Genomic DNA, 23,596 nt, shown 5'->3' with positions numbered 1-23,596 from the left:
CCTCTGTTTAAAGAACTTCCTCCTCATCTCTGTTCTAAAGGAGTATCCTTGTATCCTGAGGCTGTGCCCTCTGGTCCCAGACTCCCCCACTATAGGAAACATCCTCTCACAATCAGTCTATCTAAGCTTTTCAATATTTGATAGGTTCAAAGAAATCCCCCCCTCATTGTTCTAAACTCCCGTGAGTACAGGCCCGTTTCATGTGCAATCTCCTTGCTGTGTTATCCTTCCCTTGTTTCCCAGCTCGTAGAGAACTTGCAGGCTTTACCGCTGAGCAAGTGTATCATTCTTGAATGAGCAGTGGCAAGCGAATGGAAACACAGCAATGAGGGTATTAAATATGCAATCAAGCTGTGTTCGTTCAGCTCGGCTCTTGATCAGAATCAGGTTTAATGTCATGAAATTTGTTGTTCAGCAGCAGCAGCAGTGCCTTGCAATACATATGTACTATATAAATTACAATAATTGTCTATAAAATTACGATAAATAAGTAGTGCAAGAAGAGAGCAAAAAATTGTGAAGCAGTGTTCATGGTGGAGGGGAAGAAGCTGTTCCTAAAACATTAACTGTGCCTTCAGGCTCCTGTACCTCCTCTCTGATGGTGGTAATAAGAGGACACCATGTCCTGAGTGTTGGGAGGTCTTTTAATGATGGATACCACCTTTCTGAGGCTTTGATGTTGGGGAGGCTAGTGCTCACAATGGAGTTGTACTTTAATTAACCAAGTAACAGGGAGTCTACAATAACGTAATATTACTGCATGTTATAAGGGTGGTCTAACCTTTGGCCACAGTGGAGCCATAGTCTCTTCTGTTACATTTGGGTCATGGTACTTTTTATATTGACTGTAGTTCCTGGCTCAGGTACTTGATTGGTTTGCATGCATTTCCTGAAGTCAGTTTAGGTTTATTTAGTTACACAAAGTTTTGAAATTCTTTGATTTAACTTGACGTTTGTAAATGATAAGTAATACTTAAATTGATTTCAGTCTCTTCCATTGTCATTTGTGACAAACCTGCTGTGGTTTTTCAGACAGCTCTAGACGTGGCACTGGTTTCAAACAGGATCTATCATTATAATGCCAAATCTAATGATAGTCCATTTCGAGAAGAATTCTGATGGATATATTTTTGTCAAATAAAGTAAATTCCTGTACGTATTAAGCATTAATGATGTTAATGTGATTTCATAGGTCAGTCAAATGCATGTATTGGAGACTGAACTGGAGTCGGCTGTGAAGGAACATCAGACTTTGCAAAACAAACAATTGAAATTGGAGGCTAGCTTGATGGAGTCTCAGGAACAGGTAAAATTCCCTGAGTTGTCTGTCCACATCTCTCTCAGCCGTTCACAAGCTGTATCAATGATTTGGATACAGGAGCCAAATCTATTATGTCCATGTTTTTAAAAAAAGGTTTAAAAATGTATTTATGTGTCACATGCACATCGAAACATCCAGTGAAACATGTTGCTTTGTATCAAGTCAAATCTGCGAGGGTTCTGATGGACAGCTGCAGGCGTCGCCATGCTTCTGGTGCCCACGTGGCATGTTGGTGATGGTGAGAGTCCAGGTGGCAGCGTGGGTTGTGAGGAAGTTTCAACAGCCCCATTTGATATTGGACAATGTGTACAACCTGAAATTCTTAATTCTGGGTTCAGATGGATAGAAACTGGCAACGTGAATGGGGAAGAAGATGGAACGTGGAATACAATGTGGGGAAAATGTAAGATTATCCACTTCAGTTGTGTTAACAAAAATGGAAATTGTTTTTAAAGGCTGATACGGTAGGTATTGGCGTTCAGTAGGATCGGGGTGTTCTCGTGCATGGCTCACTTGAAGTTAACATGCAGATGCAAGAGGCAACTAGGAAGGCAAAAGGTAAGTTGCCTTCATTGGAATATAAAATATTACAGCACAGTACAGGTCCTTCAGCCCACAAGTTTGTGCTCTCCTTTTAATCTACTCTAAGATCAATCTAAGCCTTCCCTCCTACGTAGCCCAGCAATTTTCTATCATCTGTGTGCCTGCCTGAACCCCTGGCAATGCATTCCACACACCCAGCACTCCGTGTGAAGAACTTATCTCTGACATCCCACATACACCTTGCTCCAATTATTATGTACCCTCATATTAGCTATTTCTGCTCTGTGAAAATGTCCACTTTATCCCTGCTTCTTATCATCCTGTACATCACTATCAGGTCACCTCTCACTCCGAAGAGAAAAGCCCCAACTTACTCAACCTCTCTTCATAAGACATTCTCTAATCCAGGCAGCGTCCTGTTAAATTTCCGTTGCCACAGGCCATGCCAGGCTACTCTTCTCCCTAGTCCCATCAACCTACACCCAGACGATAGAGCTAAGTACTTATCCAGGCTTCTCTTAAATGTTGTAATCACATCCACCACTTCTGCTGGCAGCTCATTCCACACTCTCACCACCCTCTGAGTGAAGAAGCTCCCCCTCGTGTTCCTCTTAAATATTTCACCCTTCACCTTTAACCCATGGCCTCTAGTTCTAATCTCACCCAACCCCAGTGGAAAAAGCCTGCTTGCATTTATCTTATCTGAACCCCCGTATCAAATCTCCTCTCATTCTCTTACCCTCCGGGGAATAAAGTCCAAACCCATTCAGCTGTTCCCTATTGCTTAGGTCCTCAAATCCCACGTGAAGTAATATGTTCTAACATCACTCCTGAAAAATGAGGTTTAGAAGTTTAGACTCTGCTCCCTAGTTCTAGATCTCTGAAGCAGGGGATGGATTGAGAGAAACGATTTCCAATCAGTTTCCCTCACTGTTCTCAGGTGACCTGATTGTATGCAGTTTTGGTCACCAAGTTACAGGAAGGATATTAATAAGGTTGAAAGAGTGCAGAGAAAGTTTACAAGGATGTTGCCGGGACTTGAGAAACTGAGTTACAGAGAAAGATTGAATAGGTTAGGACTTTATTCCCTGGAGTGTAGGAGAATGAGGGGAGATTTGATAGAGGTATATAAAATTATGATGGTTATAGATAGAGTGAATGCAAGCAGGCTTTTTCCACTGAGGCCAGGGGTGAAAAAAACCAGAGGACATGGGTTATCCTTGAAAGGGGGAAAAGTTTAAAGGGAACATTGTGTGGGGGGGGGTCTTCTTCACAGAGAGTGGTGGGGGTGTGGAATGAGCTGCCAGATGAAGTGGTAAATGCAGGCTCACTTCTAACATTTAAGAAAAACTTGGACAGGTACATGGATGAGAGGTGTATGGAGGGATATGGCCCAGGTGCAGGTCAGTGGGACTAGGCAGAAAAATAGTTTGGCACAGCCAAGAAGGGCCAAAAGGCCTGTTTCTGTGCTATAATGTTCTATGGTAATCTCAGTGAAATCCCAGGAAATGACTTTACAGATGAACAGATCTGTTCATCGTAACAGATGAAATACTGTTTATTATGAGAAAGAAATGTGTGCAAAAACAAAGTAACTTGTATATGTTGACACAAGGGACTGTAGATGCTGGAACTTGAAGCAGCAAGCGATCTGCTGGAGCAACACCTGTTGAGGAAAAGGAATTATTGATGTTTACCTTGAATACGGTTGTACTTCTCTGTTATTGCAACATTTAAGATGTTTTTAGAGTCTGGCTTAAAATGTAGCAGGAATATTAGATGATTTCAAACATTACCTCTAATAAGTTACTCAGGGTCTGATGGATAGGCATTCAGCTTTGTTGTCGCAGGAACACAAGATCATAGGAGCAGGAGTAGGCCCTCAAGCCTGCCCCACCATTGAGTATCACCATGGAAACAGTTTAATGGGATAAATAATAATCTGTCCTCCTCTGTGTCAGATTCCCACTCACCCAATCTCCTAAAGATTTATCTGTCTTCACTTTAAAAACTTCTAATGATCTAGCCTCCCCAACTCTCTCGCACTAAACATTCCAGTGATTCACAAAGAATTTTCTGCATAACTTGACACACCTCAGGTTTTAAATGACCACTGTTTATCTTGAAACTAAATCCTTTGCTTGAGACATTCCCACAAGTGTAAGTGTCTTGGTCTGTTGAGTTCAGTTCTCATTCTATAGATCTGAGGGTGTAATCCTGTCTTGTCTCATTGGTTTGAGTGTGGCATTCTGTGGTTCTCTGTCATTCCGATAGGACATTCTGGCTCCTGGGTGTAATTATGTTGCAAGACCTCGTGGGCAAATCATATCTTCTCCGATAACAAGAGGGCTCTTGCAAAGCCCAAAATTATACCTCTTGTGGCAAAATTCCATCTTCCCCAGAACATACTCGTGCATCTCTACACTGGCACCATGGAGAGCATTATCACCATAAAACAAAGGAGCAGAAATCGGTCATTCAGCCCATCGAGTCTGCTCCACCATTTCATCATGAGCTGATCCAATCTCCCCTTTAGTCCCATTCCCCCACCTTCTCACCATAACCTTTGATGCCCTGACTGCTCAGATACCTATCAATCTCTGCCTTAAATACACCCAATGACTTGACCTCCACTGTCACCCGTGGCAACAAATTCCATAGATTCACCACCCTCTGGCTAAAATTTTTTTTTGCATCTCTGTTCTGAATGGACGCCCTGCAATCCTCAAGTCATGTCCTCTCGTACTAGACTCCCCCACCATGGGAAACAACTTTGCCACATCCACTCTGTCCATGCCTTTCAACATTCGAAATGTTTCTATGAGGTCCCCTGTCATTCTTCTAAACTCCAAGGAGTACAGTCCAAGAGTGGTCAAACGTTCCTCATATGTTAACCCTCTCATTCCCGGAATCATTCCAGTGAATCTTCTCTGAAACCTCTCCAATGTCAGCACATCCTTTCTTAAATAAGGAACCCAAAACTGCACACAGTATTCCAAGTGAGGTCTTAACAGTGCCTTGTAGAGCCTCAACATCACATCCCTGCTCCTATACTCTATTCCTCTAGAAATGAATGCCAACATTGCATTCACCTTCTTCACCACCAACTCAACCTGGAGGTTAACCTTAAGGGTATCCTGCACGAGGACTCCCAAGTCCCGTTGCATCTCAGAACTTTGAATTCTCTCCCCATTTAAATAATAGTCTGCCCATTTATTTCTTCTACCAAAGTACATGACCGTACACTTTCTGACATTGTATTTCATTTGCCACTTCTTTGCCCATTCCCCCAATCTATCCAAGTATCTCTGCAGACTCTCTGTTTCCTCAGCACTACCGGCCCCTCCACCTATCTTTGTATCATCAGCAAACTTAGCCACAAAGCCATCTAGTCCATAATCCAAATCGTTGATATACAACATAAAAAGAAGCAGTCCCAACACGGACCCCTGTGGAACACCGCTGGTAACCAGCAGCCAACCAGAATGGGATCCCTTTATTCCCACTCACTATTTCCTGCCAATCAACCAACGCTCTATCCCTGTATGTAACGTTCCTGTAATTCCATGGGCTCTTATCTTGTTTAGCAGCCTCATGTGCTGCACCTTGTCAAAGACCTTCTGAAAATCCAAATACACAACATCCACTGCATCTCCCTTGTCTAGCCTACTTGTAATTTCCTCAAAAAATTGCACTAGGTTTGTCAGGCAGAATTTTCCTTTAAGGAAACCATGCTGAGTTCTGCCTATCTTGTCATATGTCTCCACGTACTCCGTAACCTCATCCTTGACAATCGACTCCAACAACTTCCCAAACACCGATGTCAAGCTAACAGGTCTATGATTTCCTTTTTGCTTCCTTGCCCCCTTCTTAAATAGCGGAGTGACATTTGCAGTCTTCCAGTCCTCCGGAACCAGGCCAGAATCTATCGACTTTTGAAAGATCATTGCTAATGCCTCTGCAATCTCCACTGCTACTTCCTTCAGAACACGAGGGTGCATTTCATCTGGTCCAGGAGATTTATCTACCCTTAGACTATTCAGCTTCCTGAGTACTTTCTCTGTGGTAATTGTGACTGTGAACACTTCTCTTCCCTGACACCCTTGCATGTCCGATATATTGCTGATGTCTTCCTCAGTGAAGACTGATGCAAAATACTTGTTCAGTTCCTCCACCATCTCCTTATCTCCCATTACAGTTGCTCCAGCATAATTTTCTATCGGTCCTGTATCTACTCTCACCTGTCTTTTACTCTTTATATACTTGAAAAAGCTTTTAGTATCCTCTCTGATATTATTTTCTAGCTTCCTTTCATAGTTCATCTTTTCCCTCTTAATGACCTTCTTAGTTTCCTTTTGTAAGCTTTTAAAAACTTCCCAATCCTGTCTTCCCACTAATTTTTGTTTCCTTGTATGCCCTCTGCTTTGCTTTTACTTTGGCTTTGACTTCTCTTGTCAGCCATGGTTGCATCCTTTTTCCATTCGAAAATTTCTTCTTCTTTGGAATATATTTGTCTTGCACCTTCCTCACTTCTTGCATAAACTCCAGCCCCTGCTGCTCTGCCATCCTTCCTGCTAGTGTCCCTTTCCAGTCAACCTTGGCCAGTTCCTCTCTCATGCCACTGTAATTTCCTTTACTCCACTGAAATACCGACACATCGGATTTCAGCTTCTCTTTCTCAAATTTCACAGGGAATTCAATCATGTTGTGATCACTGCCTCCTAAGGGTTCCTTCACTTTCATCTCTCTAATCACCTCTGGTTCATTACACAATACCCAATCCAGTACAGCCGATCCCCTAGTGGGCTCAACAACAAGCTGTTCTTAAAAAGCCATCTTGTAAACATTCTACAAATTCTCTCTCTTGAGATCCAGTGCCGACCTGATCCACTGCCCTTCTGGCAAGCCTTTTCTATTTCCTGTTGTAATTTGTAGTCCACATCACTGCAGCTGTTTGGAGTCCTGTAGATAACTGCCATCAGGGTCCTTTTACCCCTGCGATTTCTTAGCTCAACCCATAAAGATTCTGTACCTTCCGATCCTATGTCAACTCTTCCTAATGAATCCTTGGACGTTCAGCTCCCAGAGACATGCATCCTTTAGCCACATCTCAGTGATGGCCACAATATCATACCTGATACCTGATCACCTCTGCCTTTACTGTCTGGTTGCTGCCTCATCCTCTCACAATGTATGAAAATTATTGCAAACTGTCGGGACTTGTCCAGGATAAAGAGGCAGGCAAGAAAATTCATTGCAAACACTTTTTTTTGTGCTATACTCTGCCAAGCTTTGGCGGCCACTTTTTTCGAAGTGGTTGTCTTGGAGGAAAGATTTTGTGAGTGGTCCCCCACGTCCATCTCACAGCACAGTTTTTTTTTTATGAGGCCGAGTTGCAAGCTTGACACTGTACCCGGCACGGATAGAAAGCATGTCTGGGAGCGGCCTGACTGGATTCGAACTTGGGAACCTTCGCTCCGGAGTCCGGTGCTGATGTCACTGCGCCACCAGTTGGTCACTACCCACCCTGCAAATAACCTTTTCAAAAAGCTCCCTCTGGAAAGTGCAATAGGGCTATTAAAACAAAAAAAAAATTATCAAAACATTTTAGAAGTTTCTTCCCCCAGGCAGTTGATCTGATTAACTCTTCTAGTTAATACCCCCCCTCATCCCTCTCTATCACCCCTGTCACCGTACCACACTATAGACACTTTAAATCATTTTTATAATGCTGTTTATATTGTAAATACATACCTATGTTTATGTACTTGTGCACATTTAATTCTATATCTGTTCTTCTAACTTTACTTTTAGAATCAGAATCAGGTTTATTATCACCGGCATGTGACGTGAAATCTGTTAACTTAGCAGCAGCAGTTCAATGTAATACATAACCTAGCAGAGAGAAAAAAGAATAAATAAAAGAAAACATAATAATAAATAAACAAGTAAATTGATTATGTAATATGAATAGATTTTAAAAACATGCAAAAACAGAAATACTGTATATTTTTAAAGAAGTTGGGTAGAGTCCAAAGCTACGATGTCCATTTAGGAATCGGATGGCAGAGGGGAAGAAGTTGTTCCTGCATCACTGAGTGTGTGCCTTCGGGCTTCTGTATCTCCTACCTGATGGTAACAGTGAGAAAGGGCATCCTGGGTGCTGGAGGGTCCTTAATAATAGACGCTGCCTTTCTGAGACACTGCTCCCTAAAGATCTCCTGGGTACTTTGTAGGCTAGTACCCAAGATGGAACTGACTAGATTTACAACCTTCTGCAGCTTCTTTCGGTCCTGTGTAGTAGCCCCTCCATTCTAGACAGTGATGCAGCCTCTCAGAATGCTTTCCATGGTACAACTATAGAAGTTATTGAGTGTATTTGTTGACGTGCCAAATCTCTTCAAACTCCTAATAAAGTATGGCTGCTGTCTTGCCTTCTTTATAACTACATCGATGTGTTAGACCAGGTTAGATCCTCAGAGATCTTGACACCCAAGAACTTGAAGCAGGTCACTTGAGAATAATTATTTATTCTGTATAATTATTGAATGCTGTTGTGGTTTTTTTGCATGTTGTGCCCTGACCAACATACCACAGCAAATTCCTAATACATGGAAATGTAAATGGTGAATAAAGTTGATCCTTAAACTCAGCTGTACACTTTTCAAGTGAAGATTTAAAAATCCCATTGTACTGTTTCGAAAAAAATAATTCAAGCGGGTTCTATTTGATGTGCTAGTGACCATCATAATCGACCAGAACTTCAGTATAACTAGAAATACATTTTTATCTATGCTGTTTGTAACTTTTTGAAAAAATGTCTTCAATTTTCTGTATTTGTGAACGCACCACAGGAACATCTAATTGGCAGTGATTAACTGCATTTCTTCTTAAATCTGTTGGAGTTCCATCCCACCTTGGTTATTTGTTTATTGTAATGCAGGTTTTCCATTCAAATCCAAGGCCCAGATAATAGAAAAAATGCTTGGAAAAGTTCATGTATGTTTTTAAGCAGTGACCATTCATAGCAAATTTTGGTGCAACGTCAGCTTTTGGAAGTGAAAACTTTTTTTTTATTGGCCATTTAGTTCACTGATCATTCTTGCATCTGAAAGGTTATAAGCAGAACTTTATCTGGATTTGCTGTTCCGCACCATCTTTCCGCATTGCACTTTTGATCTGTGTTGCAAATAAACCTGTGTTCCTCCAAGGTTGACCTAGATTTCCTAGCCCCGTCACAGATGGCCACGGTTTGTTCTGGCTGTGCCTTCCTAACTCTCTGCCCACCTTTCCTCCTAAGATACTCCTTAAACTCCACATCATTGTCGAAGCCTTTGGTTACTTGTTCCCTCCTGTTTACTGACACGGTTGTCTTCTTTTACCCCCTAGTTGTTAGAAGCCAACACCAAACTAATGCAAACCCAGTCACAACACTTGCAGGAAGTACGAGCCTTAAAGGAGCAAGTCAACAGTCTGGTGCAACTGCAAATGAAGGTAGCAGATGGCGAGCAGAGGGAGCAGCGTCTTCAGCAGCAGCTCGACATCCAGCGTCAGGAAGCCCACAATCTGATGCGTGAACAGCAGGTAAAAACATGAGTACCATTCTGCCTGATGGTTTTGGGCCTTAACTGAACAGTTTATGTTCTTAATATCTATCAATGCACTGAAATAGTTTTTCCTAATTTTCATGTGCTCCTTAAATCTGTCCCACTACCTTTTCCTCACTTATCTTTACATTTCTATCTGATAAAGCTCCTGTGGAATATTTCAGTGTTAAGGCAGAGCACAGCATAATCAAGCACCCCTCCCACACCAATCATTCTCTCTCTTCCCCTTCTCTCATCACAAAAACTTCAGACCACCCAGCTCAAGGTCAGATTCTACCCTGCTGTTAATCAAATGCTTAAACAGACCTGTCGTAGGCTGAAGGTGAATGATTGATGTCCCTGTCTGTGTCATTCTTGCCCTTTTAATTGTTTACTTGCACTGCACTCTCTGTAGCTGTAACACTATACATCTCTCACATTTCCTTTGTGGCTATCTTGATGTACTTGTTTAATGAATGATCTGCCTGGGTGGCATGCAAGCAGTGGTTTTCACTGTATCTCAGTACATATGGCAATAAACCAATACCAATGCCATCTCAAATGGGAGAGTTAGAGGTCAGATTAGGATCGAGGGACAGGGACGTGAAGGAGTTAGAGGTCAGGCCTACACTCTGCACTCCAAGTACAGCAGTGTGGATGGGTGACGGAAGATATCCTGAGACTAGGCTGCTCTGCTCCACTCTCAGAATCCGGTGTAGTTATGGGGATGAATTACATCTAGAGACCAGGCTTCCACACTGTGCTTGAAGGCCAGTGATGTGGGTGGGTGACCGAGGATGTCAGGGTGTCGCAGGTCAGTCTGTGCGAAGAGGGGGCAGGAGGGCCGGTTAGTTCCAGGTCCTGTCGTTGGCTAGTATGAGGACCGATACCAAAGGTCCATCAGAAGCTCAAAAGTGGAAGCATGGAGACCCAGAGGCCTGTCTTGGATTTGGAGGACTGTCTCTGTGTGTGGATGAGTGGGAAGGAGGAAAGGGGGCAGTTTTGCTGCTGTTGTCTTGTGTTGTTCTGCCGAACATTGTGTTGGGACGCCACACTAGCATAGTGGTTAGCATGACTGTATTACAGCAAGGGGTGTTGGAGTTCAGTTCAATCCCAACGTCATCTGTAAGGAGTCTGTACCTCCTCCCCATGAAATGTGGGTTTTCTCTGGGTCTTGCCCCCAGTACCCAGTCCAAGGTGGGCTAATTTGTCATTGTAAATTGCCCTGTGATTAGGCTAGGTTTAAAGCGACGGTTGCTGGGTGACGTGGCTGGAAGGGCCATTTCAGTGCTGTATCCCAATAAATAATAATTAACATGGTGGGTGCACTATGTTGGTACCGGAATGTGCGGCCACACTTGCGGGCTGTTACCAGCACATCCTTGACGCAAACGACACATTTCACTGTATGTTTTGATGTACAGCCAGTCTCTGGGTTACATACGAGTTCATTTCCTGAGTCCATCTTTAAGTCGGATTTGTACGTGAGTCGGAACAAGTACATTCGGTATTATTTAGCGTCAGTTAGTCAAATGTTTGTCTTAGTATATAGTATATATTTCACCTTATTATGCGTATAAAACACTTAAGAAACGTATGTATTCCAATAATTAAACCACTGCGTTGCTTAGTAATAAATGTAGCTTTCATCGGGGCAGGGCCTTCCACATGCTCCATTATTCTCACTTCATTAATCAGCTACAACAATGTATTAGATAAATATGAGAGCAGAAATAAGGGTATGACTGGGTGGTTTTTCAAAATGAAGGAAGAGTTTTGCTTATAGTAGATAGTTTCTCAAAGAAGTTTGGTTACCAGGGAACACAGTTATGATTGGCAGAAGCAGGGGGAGGCATGGAGAATTACTTATAGTGCAGTTATGAGCTGAATGTAATACTTGAATAGGTGGCTAGAGACGGATTTAAAACAACAATGTTGAAAAATCTTGGTTGCAGTCTGGAGCACACAGCCCGCAGATGTGATGGAGTCAGGTCTCGATGAGGGCTTCGGCAGAGGGGGGCACTGGTTGAGGGAAATGCTACAAGCTTCTGGAGGCTGGGGTAGAAGAACAATGGAGCTAGTGTGTTCTGGTAGAGAGCAATGCAAGCAAATGACTTGCTTAGTTCTGCCTTTACCAATCTGTTAATGTGAAGTTGCAGCGAATAACACTAATTGAATAGCACTTCTAAAAATCCAGCAGAGACAATGGTTCATATGAACTACTTAAAGTCAGTGTGTCCAATTGCCTTTCGTGTATCAGCTTCCAGCGATTGGAACTAACTGATGCTTGATGTCCTGACGAAGGGTCTCTGCCCAAAACGTTGACTCCTCTTTTCAACGGATGCTGCCCAACCTGCTGAGTTCATCCAGCTTTTGTATGTGTTGATTTGACCACAGCATCTAATGTACTTTGTGTTAACTGATGCTTGGTCTCCTTATTATCAGAATATAAATAAAATTACATTCTACTTCAGGAGGAATATGAGAGACTGCTGAAGCAAATGGAAGGAAGGATAGAAGAGGTGGAAAAGAAACTAAAAAATATACGAATGACACTTCAGGAGAAAATGAAACAGCTTAAGGAACAGGTGAGTGATTGGGGCAGCTACAAATTTCACAACAATTGATAACGGCATTCATGAGTTCGTGATTGTTTAAAATGTGACAGAAAATTACTTAAGACAGTGTATGTGTTCATAGATGAAGTGAATTATTATTACACATCTATTTCAGAGGATAGCATTAACTTGTTCAACTGTAAAAATGCTTCCATCGGTGTTGTAGTTTTTAACTGATTGTGAGGTCTTGGGAAATGAAGTTTATCTACTCTAAATTTAAAACTATTTTAGGTATTTAATTGAGTATTGTGAATATACATGCAGCAAGTTCCACTAACATGGCTGGTTTGTGGATTGTTGATGAGACAGCTGAACCATTTATTAGGGATTGCAGATCTACATCAGAATCCTGCTATGCTTCACTATTAAATTGCTCATTCTTGATTTTAAAATGGTTACCTGATATCATCTCTTCTCATATCTAACATCCAACTCTATAAGCTACATTTTTTCTACCACTTACAGATTTTAGTTATTCTATCACAGGCGACTCGAATTTCTAACCAGCATTCCCTCTAAAAAGGATCTAATGCTTTCCTGGCTTATATTATGAATTAACTCTTCTCGGGCTTCCAGCTGGGTATAGGAATAGATTTTAACCAACTTTTCAATGACGAACTCTGCCATCCCTGATTAAGATAGCAGAGTTTGTAATCGAAACATCGGTTAAAATCAATACCTGCACTCAGCTGGAAGCTCGAGAGGAGTTTATTAGTAATCCTTTTTTGTTTCCTGCTCCAAATGTTATGGCTTAGTGTCAAGCAGCTTGAGAAGCTGTATGGCCAAATGAGCTTCTCTATGCAAAAGAATAAAAAATAATGGGTTTACTTATTGCCTACAGTTTGCCAAGAACACCAAGTCTGACCTGTTACTGAAGGACCTGTATGTGGAGAATGCACAATTGATGAAAGCACTGCAGATTACAGAGCAGCGACAGAAGAGTGCTGAAAGGAAGACTCAGTTGCTGGATGAAAAAATTGGAGCTTTGAACAGTCTGCTGAGGAAAATTGCTCTAGCCTCCCTCTCCTAACTCTGAATGTTTCCACTCCAAAGGCATTTTTCAAAAAAATGACACCTTCAGCACTTTAGAGATTCGACCTGATGTGGAATCAAAGTAACTCAACAAAAACTGTTGGTACATCCTCGGAGAACTTGCAATGCTCACGAGCGCAAGTTTATTAAAAACTGTTTGCTCTTCCCTGTCCACCTTGTAGATACTCAAAGAGAAACCAAAAAAGATTAATACAGGGAATAGGAGAAGGAAGAAAAAAGTTTTCCTTCTACCAGCAGACTTATTAAGAGAATGTCCCTGCTGGCAGGGACAGCTGAACATGACTGCTAAACAATTAGTGGCTGTAGTCATGACCCAACCACTTCCCTGCTACCAAATATCCATCTGCCTGGCAAGACTCATCCTTGCCCTCAATAGCTACTTTTGATTCCTCCCACTTCTATAGATGAACAGACTGGCTATGGGTATTTGCAGTCTTTTAAGTGGCTTCTTTTGACAGTTCTTGTTCGATAAAATTCTGGCACCTCTCTCCAGCTTTCTTGATTACATTGACGACATCAGTGTTATTTCTTGCACTTATGTGGAACTTGCCACTTTCATCACCTTTGTCACCAGTTTCCACCTGCCCTCAAATGCTCTAGGATTATCTCCAATGCATCTCTTCCATTTCTTGGATTGCACCCAGCCCCATCTCCCTCTCAGGGATGACTCAGCAGCTTCCACAGCGACTGCAACTCTACCTCCCATCTCCTGGTCCTCAGTTCTCCAGCATTCCTGTTCAAACTGAAAATTTGCAAAGAATGGCCTATTGTTTTAAAGAGCTAGAAAATGCCAGGATGTTGGGAGAGAAATTGCCAGCCTTATTTCCTGTACAGGCAGCTGAAGTGACACAATTCAGAGTTTTCCTGTAACATTTGAAACTAATAGTCTTTTATGTTGAGCAGTACCTCAAGACTGGGTGCAAGCTTGACTCTGCTGCTATTTTAATATTGAAACTAATGCGACAGAAGTTAATTACTTCTATTATTGTAAAGTGTAGTTTTGCAAAATGTATGTTTAAGTTTCTGAAAATAATTTGTAAATGCGGATCCTTTTGTACAGAAATGCTTTATTTGACTTTCATACATTTTAAAGAAACTTTATAAACATTAAAGAATGTCAATGTACACTATTTTAAATGATTTGAATTAAAATGTTTATTTAAAGCTACAATATTATTCTTTGGGTATACAGATTCTTCCAGATATAGGATCAGACCACATTCTCAGTTTTCAGCTGAACATTAGCAAGCACTGAAATTACACAGTTCTGATGTTTGTGGTCCAACCCTCACCCTCTGTAATTATAGATAAAATTAAGAGAATTCCTCCCCCTCCTGCACATACTTTCCTTGCAAGGATGTGCTGTGAGAGGGAAGAAAGGTTTTAGCCAATTTTTAGGCTTCTGTGCAAGTACAACCCTCTTGGAAATAGTGGTATTTTTAACTTAGCTTAATAAGCAGTGACTAATTTATTAGCTGTCAAATTAAAGGGTTTTACTCAGTTGAATATTTTAATAAGATGCAGGTAATACATGCCAAAACAAGAGTAAGCTACTGGCTGTAACATTGAGTTGCTATTCTCAGGATAACACATGTTCCAGAATTCCATGACGAATTAACTGTTCACACTTCCACCTGGGCATAAAATGCTGAAAGAAAGCAAAAGATATTGTAAGATTTTATTTTCTATTATATAATGTGAAAGAAAATGAAGGTAGGAAAGTGAGTAAAGAAAATGTGTAGTATAGCCATGTAAGAGCTGCACCCCTGACTTTCCTGTGGGGTGGGGGGGAAGTAAAAGCTTTGGATTCAGGATACAGTGCGAGAGAAAGATGATCTTTGTTCTCTTAAATCACACTTGGTAGAGATTAGTACAGGCATGTAACCAGATCACCAAGAAACACAATGGAAGGCATTGCTATACCTTCAATAGTTAAATTCTAATGTTTCTGGAATAAGCAAAGGTTCATTCTAATGAAACTAGTTATGTAAAGTGGTGATAGAATGAGGAACTATACTGCAGTAGACAGCATCAATAAATGACTCATGTTTCCAGATCCACAGTCAAATTTGACAGTAGCAGAGTGCCAGGGGATCTTGCTATCAGGGCTTCATGGATAAGCAACAAGCTAAAGTAGCTCACTGTTTGCCTCACTGCAGGTGGAAAGACGCAAGGTTTTTAATGAGGTGCCATAAGGCAGGCTGGTGAAATAAAATAAAAACCCATCTAATCCAAGGGAGAGAGGTAAAATTGGACTGGTGGCAGGAAACAAAGGGGAACTTTGAGGCATATTGTGACTGATTTCTTACCAATGTGACTTCCACTGGACTCAGTATTCAGTACTTGTGTAGTACATATTAGCAAAATGAAAAGATTGTGACAAAGTGAGCACATGACAAAAAAAGCATTAGAAGGCAGGAAGTCAGATGGGAAGGAAAATCGGAAATAATATTCAGTCAGGAGAGATATGAAGCAAGTATTTGGGAATGTGCAACATTTTATGTGGGGTACAGTAAATGTGGATTCTTAATGATAGGATAAGGAGGGCAAACTACTGGTTGGATTAGAGATTTTGCTGGTATTATACGTAACATTAATTAGACCACAGCTTGAAGACTAGAGCAAGTTCTGCTCACCATATTGCAAGTAGGATGTGACTACACTGGACATTTTGGTAGAGATCTATTTTCTTAACCATCTGGTCAAAATCTAATCAGCCAAAAACCTTTTTCCACCCCAAGGATGGTAGCAATTTGGGACTCAGAAGCTGAGACTACAGAGAAGCAGAACCCAAACAGAACTGGGGCATGTACATGGAGCCATAATCTGTAAAATCAGACTTTGTACTGAAAGGTGGGATTTGGCAGGTGGCTCCTTTGACTGCTGGGACACAAAGGGTCGAAGGCCCTACTCCTGTCAATTACATTTTTCCATAAATCAATGAAATCAGAGTCCAGGCAACTTTCATCAATTACTGATGGCTCCAGAGCAAATCTCAGGTCTTTAAATATGATGAGTATTTGTTTTCACTGCACTCCCATCTACTGAGATCCAGATTCCCATTGGTTGCTAGGTGCAAAAAAACAATTTCACATCTCCCCTCCCCTCACATCCTCCTCCTAATTAAGTATCTGCTCCAGCTGATAAAGAAAGCAGATCCTGTTTATCTAATTCAAACCCCACCATAATTGCATTTTTCCTGCAAAGTGATGAACAGAACTTAATCTAGTGGTTGTGTAGAGGAAAAACCTCATTCTAACTAAACCAGCCAATATTTAAAATGTATGCACAGTGCTGGAAAAGAGATGTTTTCATTGATATGCTGGTGGTCTTGTCTGCTCATACAGAGTATCCATGCTCTTACATTTTGCTTGAATGCACGTGTCCATTGAACACATTCTTACACAATTCCTAGCATTTACATTCAACATTTTAACACACAGACCTTTTACTGTGAATACAGATTTGGGGAACAAGAAATTGAATAGAAAGGTTTACAGATAGGTATCTCAATTCTTACTTGGCTGTTTTTTTTCAGGAGGACTGTCGTACCATCATCTATCTCAAATTCACCGTAATCTTTCAAACACCGCACCTAGAGGACAATTTTTAAAACATTAAAAGGAACTTTATAGAACTAAGGTGTTATTAAAAAAAAATCAAATATTTCACAGGAGACATTACCAAACAAAATTTATCAAGCCTTACCAAAGGAAATGGGGTATAACAATTGACAAACCATGAAAAAGCTCCTAAAAGGAAAAAGAGGCAGAGATTTTGGGAGGTAGTTTTGAAGCCCAGGGGCCAAGCAGCAGAAAACAAAGGATGCCTGGAGAGCATTTCTGAAGGTCAAACTCAGAAGAGGTTAGATGGCAAGCAGCAAAATCAAGAGGTAATGGGCATATTGTTGCACGGATCTGCGTGTATTCCTAGTCCTTGTTTACTAAAGTTGTCTGAGTAATTTATCCCATATGTATTGAGAGTTAAATGATAACAAAATATCGTATTACTGTGACAGACACCAATGGTGGGCCCTTAATGCTTAGCACACTGAAATAGACACACACTGGACTATATATCCAGATGGTCTCAGTAGAGGAACATGTTAATCCAAGACAAGGAGGTCCACATGTTTAATGCACACTTACAGCAAGATACACAGGTTGTGGCATCTATGGAAAAGAGTTATGTTTCTGTTTGAATATCCTTAGCAGAAATAGGAAAGAGAAAATTTAGTTTTAAGTTTCAGAGAGGGTGGGAGTGAAGTGGATGGGTCAAGATATTTGAAATTACCATAGGTGTAAGAAGTTGAATGGAAATCACTTTTTGCAGGTTGAAGAAACCAGAGAGAGAAAGAACAATAAATAATTAGGCAGATAGACATAGATGAAGATAAGATTAGGAGGGGTGTCCTGGTATTCAAAGGCATGTCAGTATTAAGGAAGTGTTGAGTGTATTGAGAAGCATTAAGGTGGCAAAGTCCCCGGGGCCTGATGGAACCTATCCTATGAAAATGAGAGGCAAGGGAGAAGACTGCCTGCGCCTTGACATGGTCTTTGTATCCTCTTTAGCCACAACCAAGGTCCCAGAATTCTGGAGACTAGCCAATGTTCTTTTAAGAAGGGCAACAGGGTAAACCAGAAAATTGTAGGCTGGTGAAACTCACATCAGCATCAGAGAAATTACTGAAAATTCTTAAGGACAGTACTTACTCACATCTGGAAAAGCACTGAGTGATAAGAGAAGATGAGAAAATCTGCAGATGCTGAAAATCCAAGAACACACACAAAATGCTGGAGGAACTCCTGCAGGCCAGGCAGCATCTATGGAAAACAGTAAACAGTCGATGTTCTGATGAAGGGTCTCAGCCCGAAATGTCGACTGTTTACAATTTTCCATAGATGCTGTCTGGCCTGCTAAGTTCCACCAGCATTCTGTGCGAGTTTTTAGAGAATGTCAGCATAGCCTTATGCAGGGCAGGTCCTGCCCCACAAATCCTACTGAGTTTTTTGGGGCAGTGTCGAAGATAATTAATGAGTGTGGAACAGTGGATGTCACTACAGCATTTGATATAGTCCCTCCTGGTAGGCTGCCCAGAAAATTAAGTCTCACTGAATTTACAGTGAGCTGGTAAGTTGGATACAAAAAATTGGCTTGGTTATAGAAAGCAGAGTAATAGTGGAGGGACATTTCTCCCCCACGAATGGAGGTCTGTGACCGGGGTGTTCCACGAGTGTCACGTCCTGGAACATCTGAAAATGTAAATGGCCTGATTAATACTTTGCAGGTGACATGAAAATTAGTGAGGTTATGGATAGTGAATAAGGCTGCTGATTGAAAAAGCAGGATATACAGTAAATCAGTTGGAAATTTGAGTAGAGAAATGACAGATGTGACAAGTGTGAGGTGATGTATTTTGAGAGGTCAAATGCAAAAGGAAAGCTTACAGTTTATGGCAGGACCCTAAGGAAGATCAATATACAGAGGGATCTTAGGGTGCAAGACTGTATCTATCTGAAAGTGGCAACACAGATAGATGCTAAAGAAGGTGTACAGCTTACTTGCCTTCATCAGTCAAAGCACTGAATATAAAAGTCAGGAAGTCATTTTAGAATAGTATAAAGCTAAGGTTATGCAACATTTGGGTGTGCAGGGAAGGATGTGGAAGCTTTGGAGAGGATGCAGAAGAGGTTTACCAGGATGTCATCTGAATTGGAATGTATTATCTACAAGGAGAGCTTGGACAAACTTGGATAGTGTGCTCTGGAGTGTCAGAAGCTTTTTGCACCAGGATGAAAATGTCAAATACTAGAGAACCACACACAAAATGCTGGTGGAACGCAGCAGGTCAGGCAGCATCTATCTGGAGAAGCACAGTCAACGTTTCGGGCCGAGACCCTTCGTCAGGACTAACTGAAATGAAAGATAGTAAGAGATTTGAAAATAGAAGGGGGAGGGGGGGAATGCAAAATGATAGAAGACCGGAGGGGGTGGGGTGAAGCTGAGAGCCAGAAAGGTGATTGGCAAAAGGGATACAAAGCTAGAGAAGGGAAAGGATCATGGGATGGGAGGTCTAGGGAGAAAGAAAGGGGGACGGGAGCACCAGAGGGAGATGGAAAACAGGCAGAGTGATGGGCAGAGACAGGGAGAAAAAAAGGGAGGATGAAAAAAAAACTAAATATATCAGGGATAGACAATAGGTGCAGAAGTAGACCATTTGGCCCTTCGAGCCTGCACCACCATTCTGAGATCATGGCTGATCATCTACTATCAATACCCTGTTCCTGCCTTGTCCCCATATCCCTTGATTCCCCTATCCATAAGATACCTATCTAACTCCTTCTTGAAAGCATCCAGAGAATTAGCCTCCACTGCCTTCTGAGGCAGTGCATTCCAGACAATCACAACTCTCTGGGAGAAGTTTTTCCTTAACTCTGTCCTAAATGACCTACCCCTTATTCTCAAACCATGCCCCTCTGGTACTGGACTCTCCCAGCAGCTGGAACATATTTCCTGCCTCTATCTTGTCCAATCCTTCATAATCTTATATGTTACAATCAGATCCCCTCTCAATCTCCTTAATTCCAGCATGTACAAGCCCAGTCTCTCTAACCTCTCTGTGTAAGACAGTCCGGACATCCCAGGAATTAACCTCAGGAATCTACGCTGCACTTCCTCTACAACCAGGATGTCCTTCCTTAACCCTGGAGACCAAAACCGTACACAATACTCCAGGTGTGGTCTCACCAGGGCCCTGTACAAATGCAAAAGGATTTCCTTGCTCTTGTACTCAATTCCCTTTGTAATAAAGGCCAACATTCCATTAGCCTTCTTCACTGCCTGCTGCACTTGCTCATTCACCTTCAGTGACTGATGAACAAGGACCCCAAGATCACTTTGTATTTCTCCCTTACCTAACTCTACACCATTCAGATAATAATTTGCCTTCCTGTTCTTACTCCCAAAGTGGATAACCTCACACTTATTCGCATTAAACGTCATCTGCCAAGTATCTGCCCACTCACTCACCCTATCCAAGTCACCCTGAATTCTCCTAACATCCTCATCACATGTCACACTACCACCCAGCTTAGTATCATCAGCAAACTTGCTGATGTTATTCTCAATGCCTTCATCTAAATCGTTGATGTAAATCGTAAACAGCTGTGGTCCCAATACCGAGCCCTGTGGCACCCCAATAGTCACCACCTGCCATTCCGAGAAACACCCATTCACTGTTACCCTTTGCTTCCTATCTGCCAACCAGTTTTCTATCCATGTTAATGTCTTCCCCCCCAATGCCATGAGCTCTAATCTTACCCACCAATCTGCTATGTGGGACCTTATCAAATGCCTTCTGAAAATCGAGGTACACTACATCCGCTGGATCTCCCTTGTCTAACTTCCTGGTTACATCCTTAAAAAACTCCAATAGATTAGTCAAGCATGATTTGCCCTTGGTAAATCTATGCTGGCTCGGCCCAGTCCTATCACTGCTATCTAGATATGCCACTATTTCATCTTTAATAATGAACTCTAGCATCTTCCCCTCTACTGATGTTAGGCTGATAGGACGATAGTTCTCTGTTTTCTCCCTCCCTCCTTTCTTAAAAAGTGGGATAACATTAGCCATTCTCTAATCCTCAGGAACTGATCCTGAATCTAAGGAACATTGGAAAATGATTACCAATGCATCCGCAATTTCCAGGGCCACCTCCTTTAGTACCCTAGGATGCAGACCATCTGGACCTGGGGATTTGTCAGCCTTCAGTCCCATCAGTCTACTCATCATCGTTTCCTTCCTAATGTCAATCTGTTTCATTTCCTCTGTTACCGTTTCCTTCCTAATGTCAATCTGTTTCATTTCCTCTGTTACCCTATGTCCTTGGCCCATCCATACATCTGGGAGATTGCTTGTGTCTTCCCTAGTGAAGACAGATCTAAAGTACTTATTAAATTCTTCTGCCATTTCTCTGTTTCCCATAACAATTTCACCCAATTCATTCTTCAAGGGCCCAACATTGTTCTTAACTATCTTCTTTCTCTTCACATACCTAAAAAAGCTTTTGCTGTCCTCCTTTATATTCCTGGCTAGCATGCGTTTGTACCTCATTTTTTCTCCCCGTATTGCCTTTTTAGTTAAGTTCTGTTGTTCCTTAAAAATTTCTCAATCATCTGTCCTCCCACTCACCTTAGCTCTGTCATACTTCCTTTTTTTTTAATGCTATGGAATCTCTGACTTCCTTTGTCAACCACTGTGGCCCCTTTCCCCCCTTTGAAGCCTTCCTTCTCCGGGGGATGAACTGATTTTGCACCTTGTGCATTATTCCCAAGAATACCTGCCATTGCTGTTCCACTGTCTTTTCTGCTCGGATATCCATCCAGCTAACTTTGGCCAGCTCCTCCCTCATGGCTCCATAGTCTCCTTTGTTCAACTGCAACACTGACACCTCCGATCTGCCCTTCTCAAATTGCAGGTAAAAACTTATCATATTATGATCACTACCTCCTAATGGCTCCTTTACTTCAAGATCGTTTATCAAATCCTGTTCATTACACAACACTAAATCCAGAATAGCCTTGTCCCTGGTCGGCTCTCGTACAAGCTGTTCCAAGAATGCATCCTGTAGGCACTCTACAAACTCCCGATCCTGGGGTCCAGCAACAACCTGATTCTCCCAGTTCACTTGCATGTTGAAATCCCTCATAACTACTGCGACATTACCTTTGCCAGATGCCAATGTTAACTCCCTATTCAACAATATCCATGTTACTGTTTGGTGACCTGTAGACAACACCCATTAGGGTCTTCTTGCCCTTTCTGTTCCTTAGTTCTATCCACACAGACTCTACTTCTCCAGATCCTATGTCCTCCCTTGCAAAGGACTGAATCTCATTCCTCACCAACAGGGCCACCCCACCCACTCTGCCCACATTTCTGTCCCTACGATAGCACGTATACCCTTGTACATTCATTTCCCAGGTCTGATCTCCCTGCAGCCATGTCTCCGTTATCCCAACAACATCATAGTTACCCATTCGCACCTGAGCTTCAAGCTCATCCGCCTTATTTCTGACACTTCGTGCATTGGGTTAGAAGGGGAGGAGTGGGATTAACGGAAGTTAGAGAAGTCGATGTTCATGCCATCAGTTTGGAGGCTACCCAGCCATTATATAAAGGTATTGTTCCTCCAACCTGAGCGTGGCTTCTCCTTGACAGTAGAGAAGGACACGGATAGACATATCAGAATGGGAATGGGACGTGGAATTAAAATGTGTGGCCACTGGGAGATCCTGCTTTCTCCGGTGGACAGAGCGTAGGTGTTCAGCGAAACGGTCTCCCAGTCTGCGTCGGGTCTCACCAATATATAAAAGGCCACACCGGGAGCACTGGACGCAGTATATCACACCAGCCGACTCACAGATGAAGTGTCGCCTCACATGGAAGGACTGTCTGGGGCCCTGAATGGTGGTGAGGGAGGAAGTGTAAGGGCAGGTGTAGCACCTGTCCTGCTTGCAAGGATAAGTACCAGGAGGGAGATCAGTGGGAAGGGATGTTGGGGGGAATGAATGGACAAGGGAGTCGCGTAGGGAGTGATCCTTGCGGAAAAAGGGGGGGAGGGAAAGATGTGCTTGGTAGTGGGATCCTGGGAACCCCTTGGAGGTGGCAGAAGTTATGGAGGATTATATGTTAGATCCTAGAGGATATAGTTTAAGATGAGAGACAGTAAGGTGAAGGATTGTGCAAAGCAGTTTATTTTGAAAACAGTGATGGTGGTAGGTGCCTGGAATGCACAGCCAGGGAGGTTTTAGGACAGATAAAATAATGATGTTTAAAAGGCATTTAGACAGACGTGTGAACAGAGAGGGATATGGACTCATTTAGAATGGCATTGTGGCTAATGCAGGTATGGTGGCATGGAGGGCCTTTCATGCACCATGCATGAGTGAGTTGCAAAGTGCGAGCTGTGGGAATTACTCAGCTGATCAATGTTTTTTAAAATGTAAGGGAAAAAAAAACTGAACCAATATTACAGATGGGAGGACTGGCCAGTTCCAATACCAACAGATGCAAGGTATCCAGGAAGAAAATGAGGTGTTGATTTTTAAATTTATTTCTTGTTGAAAATGACACAGATCCTGCAGACTGAATGCAGGTGCTCCACAAAGCGACTACCCAATCTGCATGTATGTTCCAATGTACATATGTTGTGAACATTGACTGCAGTGGGCTTTGCTGGAAGTACAGGTGAACCTCTGCTTCACCTGGAATTGTTTGTGTTCCTGGATGGAGAACGTAAAAGGAGAATGGAATAAGATGGCATGTGGCAAAGACTTAAGAGTAGCCTTCAGAGTTGGGAAGTCTCTTTGGATTGCTGATATGGGAGGGGGAAGGTGATCTGGTTAAAGATCAGTTTTGTCACGTACATTGAAAAATACAGCGAAAAGTATAGTTTGCATCAAATCAGTGAGGA

General features: G+C 42.1%; 2 protein-coding genes across 5 annotated transcripts in view; one reads left to right on the top strand and one right to left on the bottom strand.

Moving 5' to 3' along the window:
* ninl (ninein-like) overlaps positions 1-14,292 on the top strand; it is a 120,529-nt gene extending 106,237 nt beyond the window's left edge. For all 4 annotated transcript variants that reach the window (XM_059986400.1, XM_059986398.1, XM_059986399.1 and 1 more), the window contains 4 exons: positions 1,193-1,306; positions 9,254-9,448; positions 11,925-12,038; positions 12,910-14,292. In XM_059986400.1, the coding sequence (XP_059842383.1) occupies positions 1,193-1,306; positions 9,254-9,448; positions 11,925-12,038; positions 12,910-13,098 (612 nt within the window). In that variant the 3' untranslated portion in view covers positions 13,099-14,292. The remainder of the gene's footprint in view (positions 1-1,192; positions 1,307-9,253; positions 9,449-11,924; positions 12,039-12,909) is intronic.
* A 140-nt stretch (positions 14,293-14,432) lies between these two features.
* Positions 14,433-23,596, bottom strand: part of gins1 (GINS complex subunit 1 (Psf1 homolog)) — a 38,080-nt gene continuing 28,916 nt past the window's right edge. Inside the window, exons 6-7 of the mRNA XM_059986410.1 lie at positions 16,642-16,716; positions 14,433-14,769 (exon numbers count right to left, since the gene is read on the bottom strand). Coding sequence (XP_059842393.1) covers positions 14,701-14,769; positions 16,642-16,716 — 144 coding nt within the window. The 3' untranslated portion in view covers positions 14,433-14,700. The remainder of the gene's footprint in view (positions 14,770-16,641; positions 16,717-23,596) is intronic.

This window comes from Hypanus sabinus, chromosome 12 (genome assembly GCF_030144855.1).
Source record: "Hypanus sabinus isolate sHypSab1 chromosome 12, sHypSab1.hap1, whole genome shotgun sequence".
In the NCBI taxonomy this organism is placed as follows: Eukaryota; Metazoa; Chordata; class Chondrichthyes; order Myliobatiformes; family Dasyatidae; genus Hypanus; species Hypanus sabinus.
The sequence above is the reverse complement of the archived record's forward strand: the minus strand, read 5'-3'. Positions and strand labels throughout refer to the sequence as shown.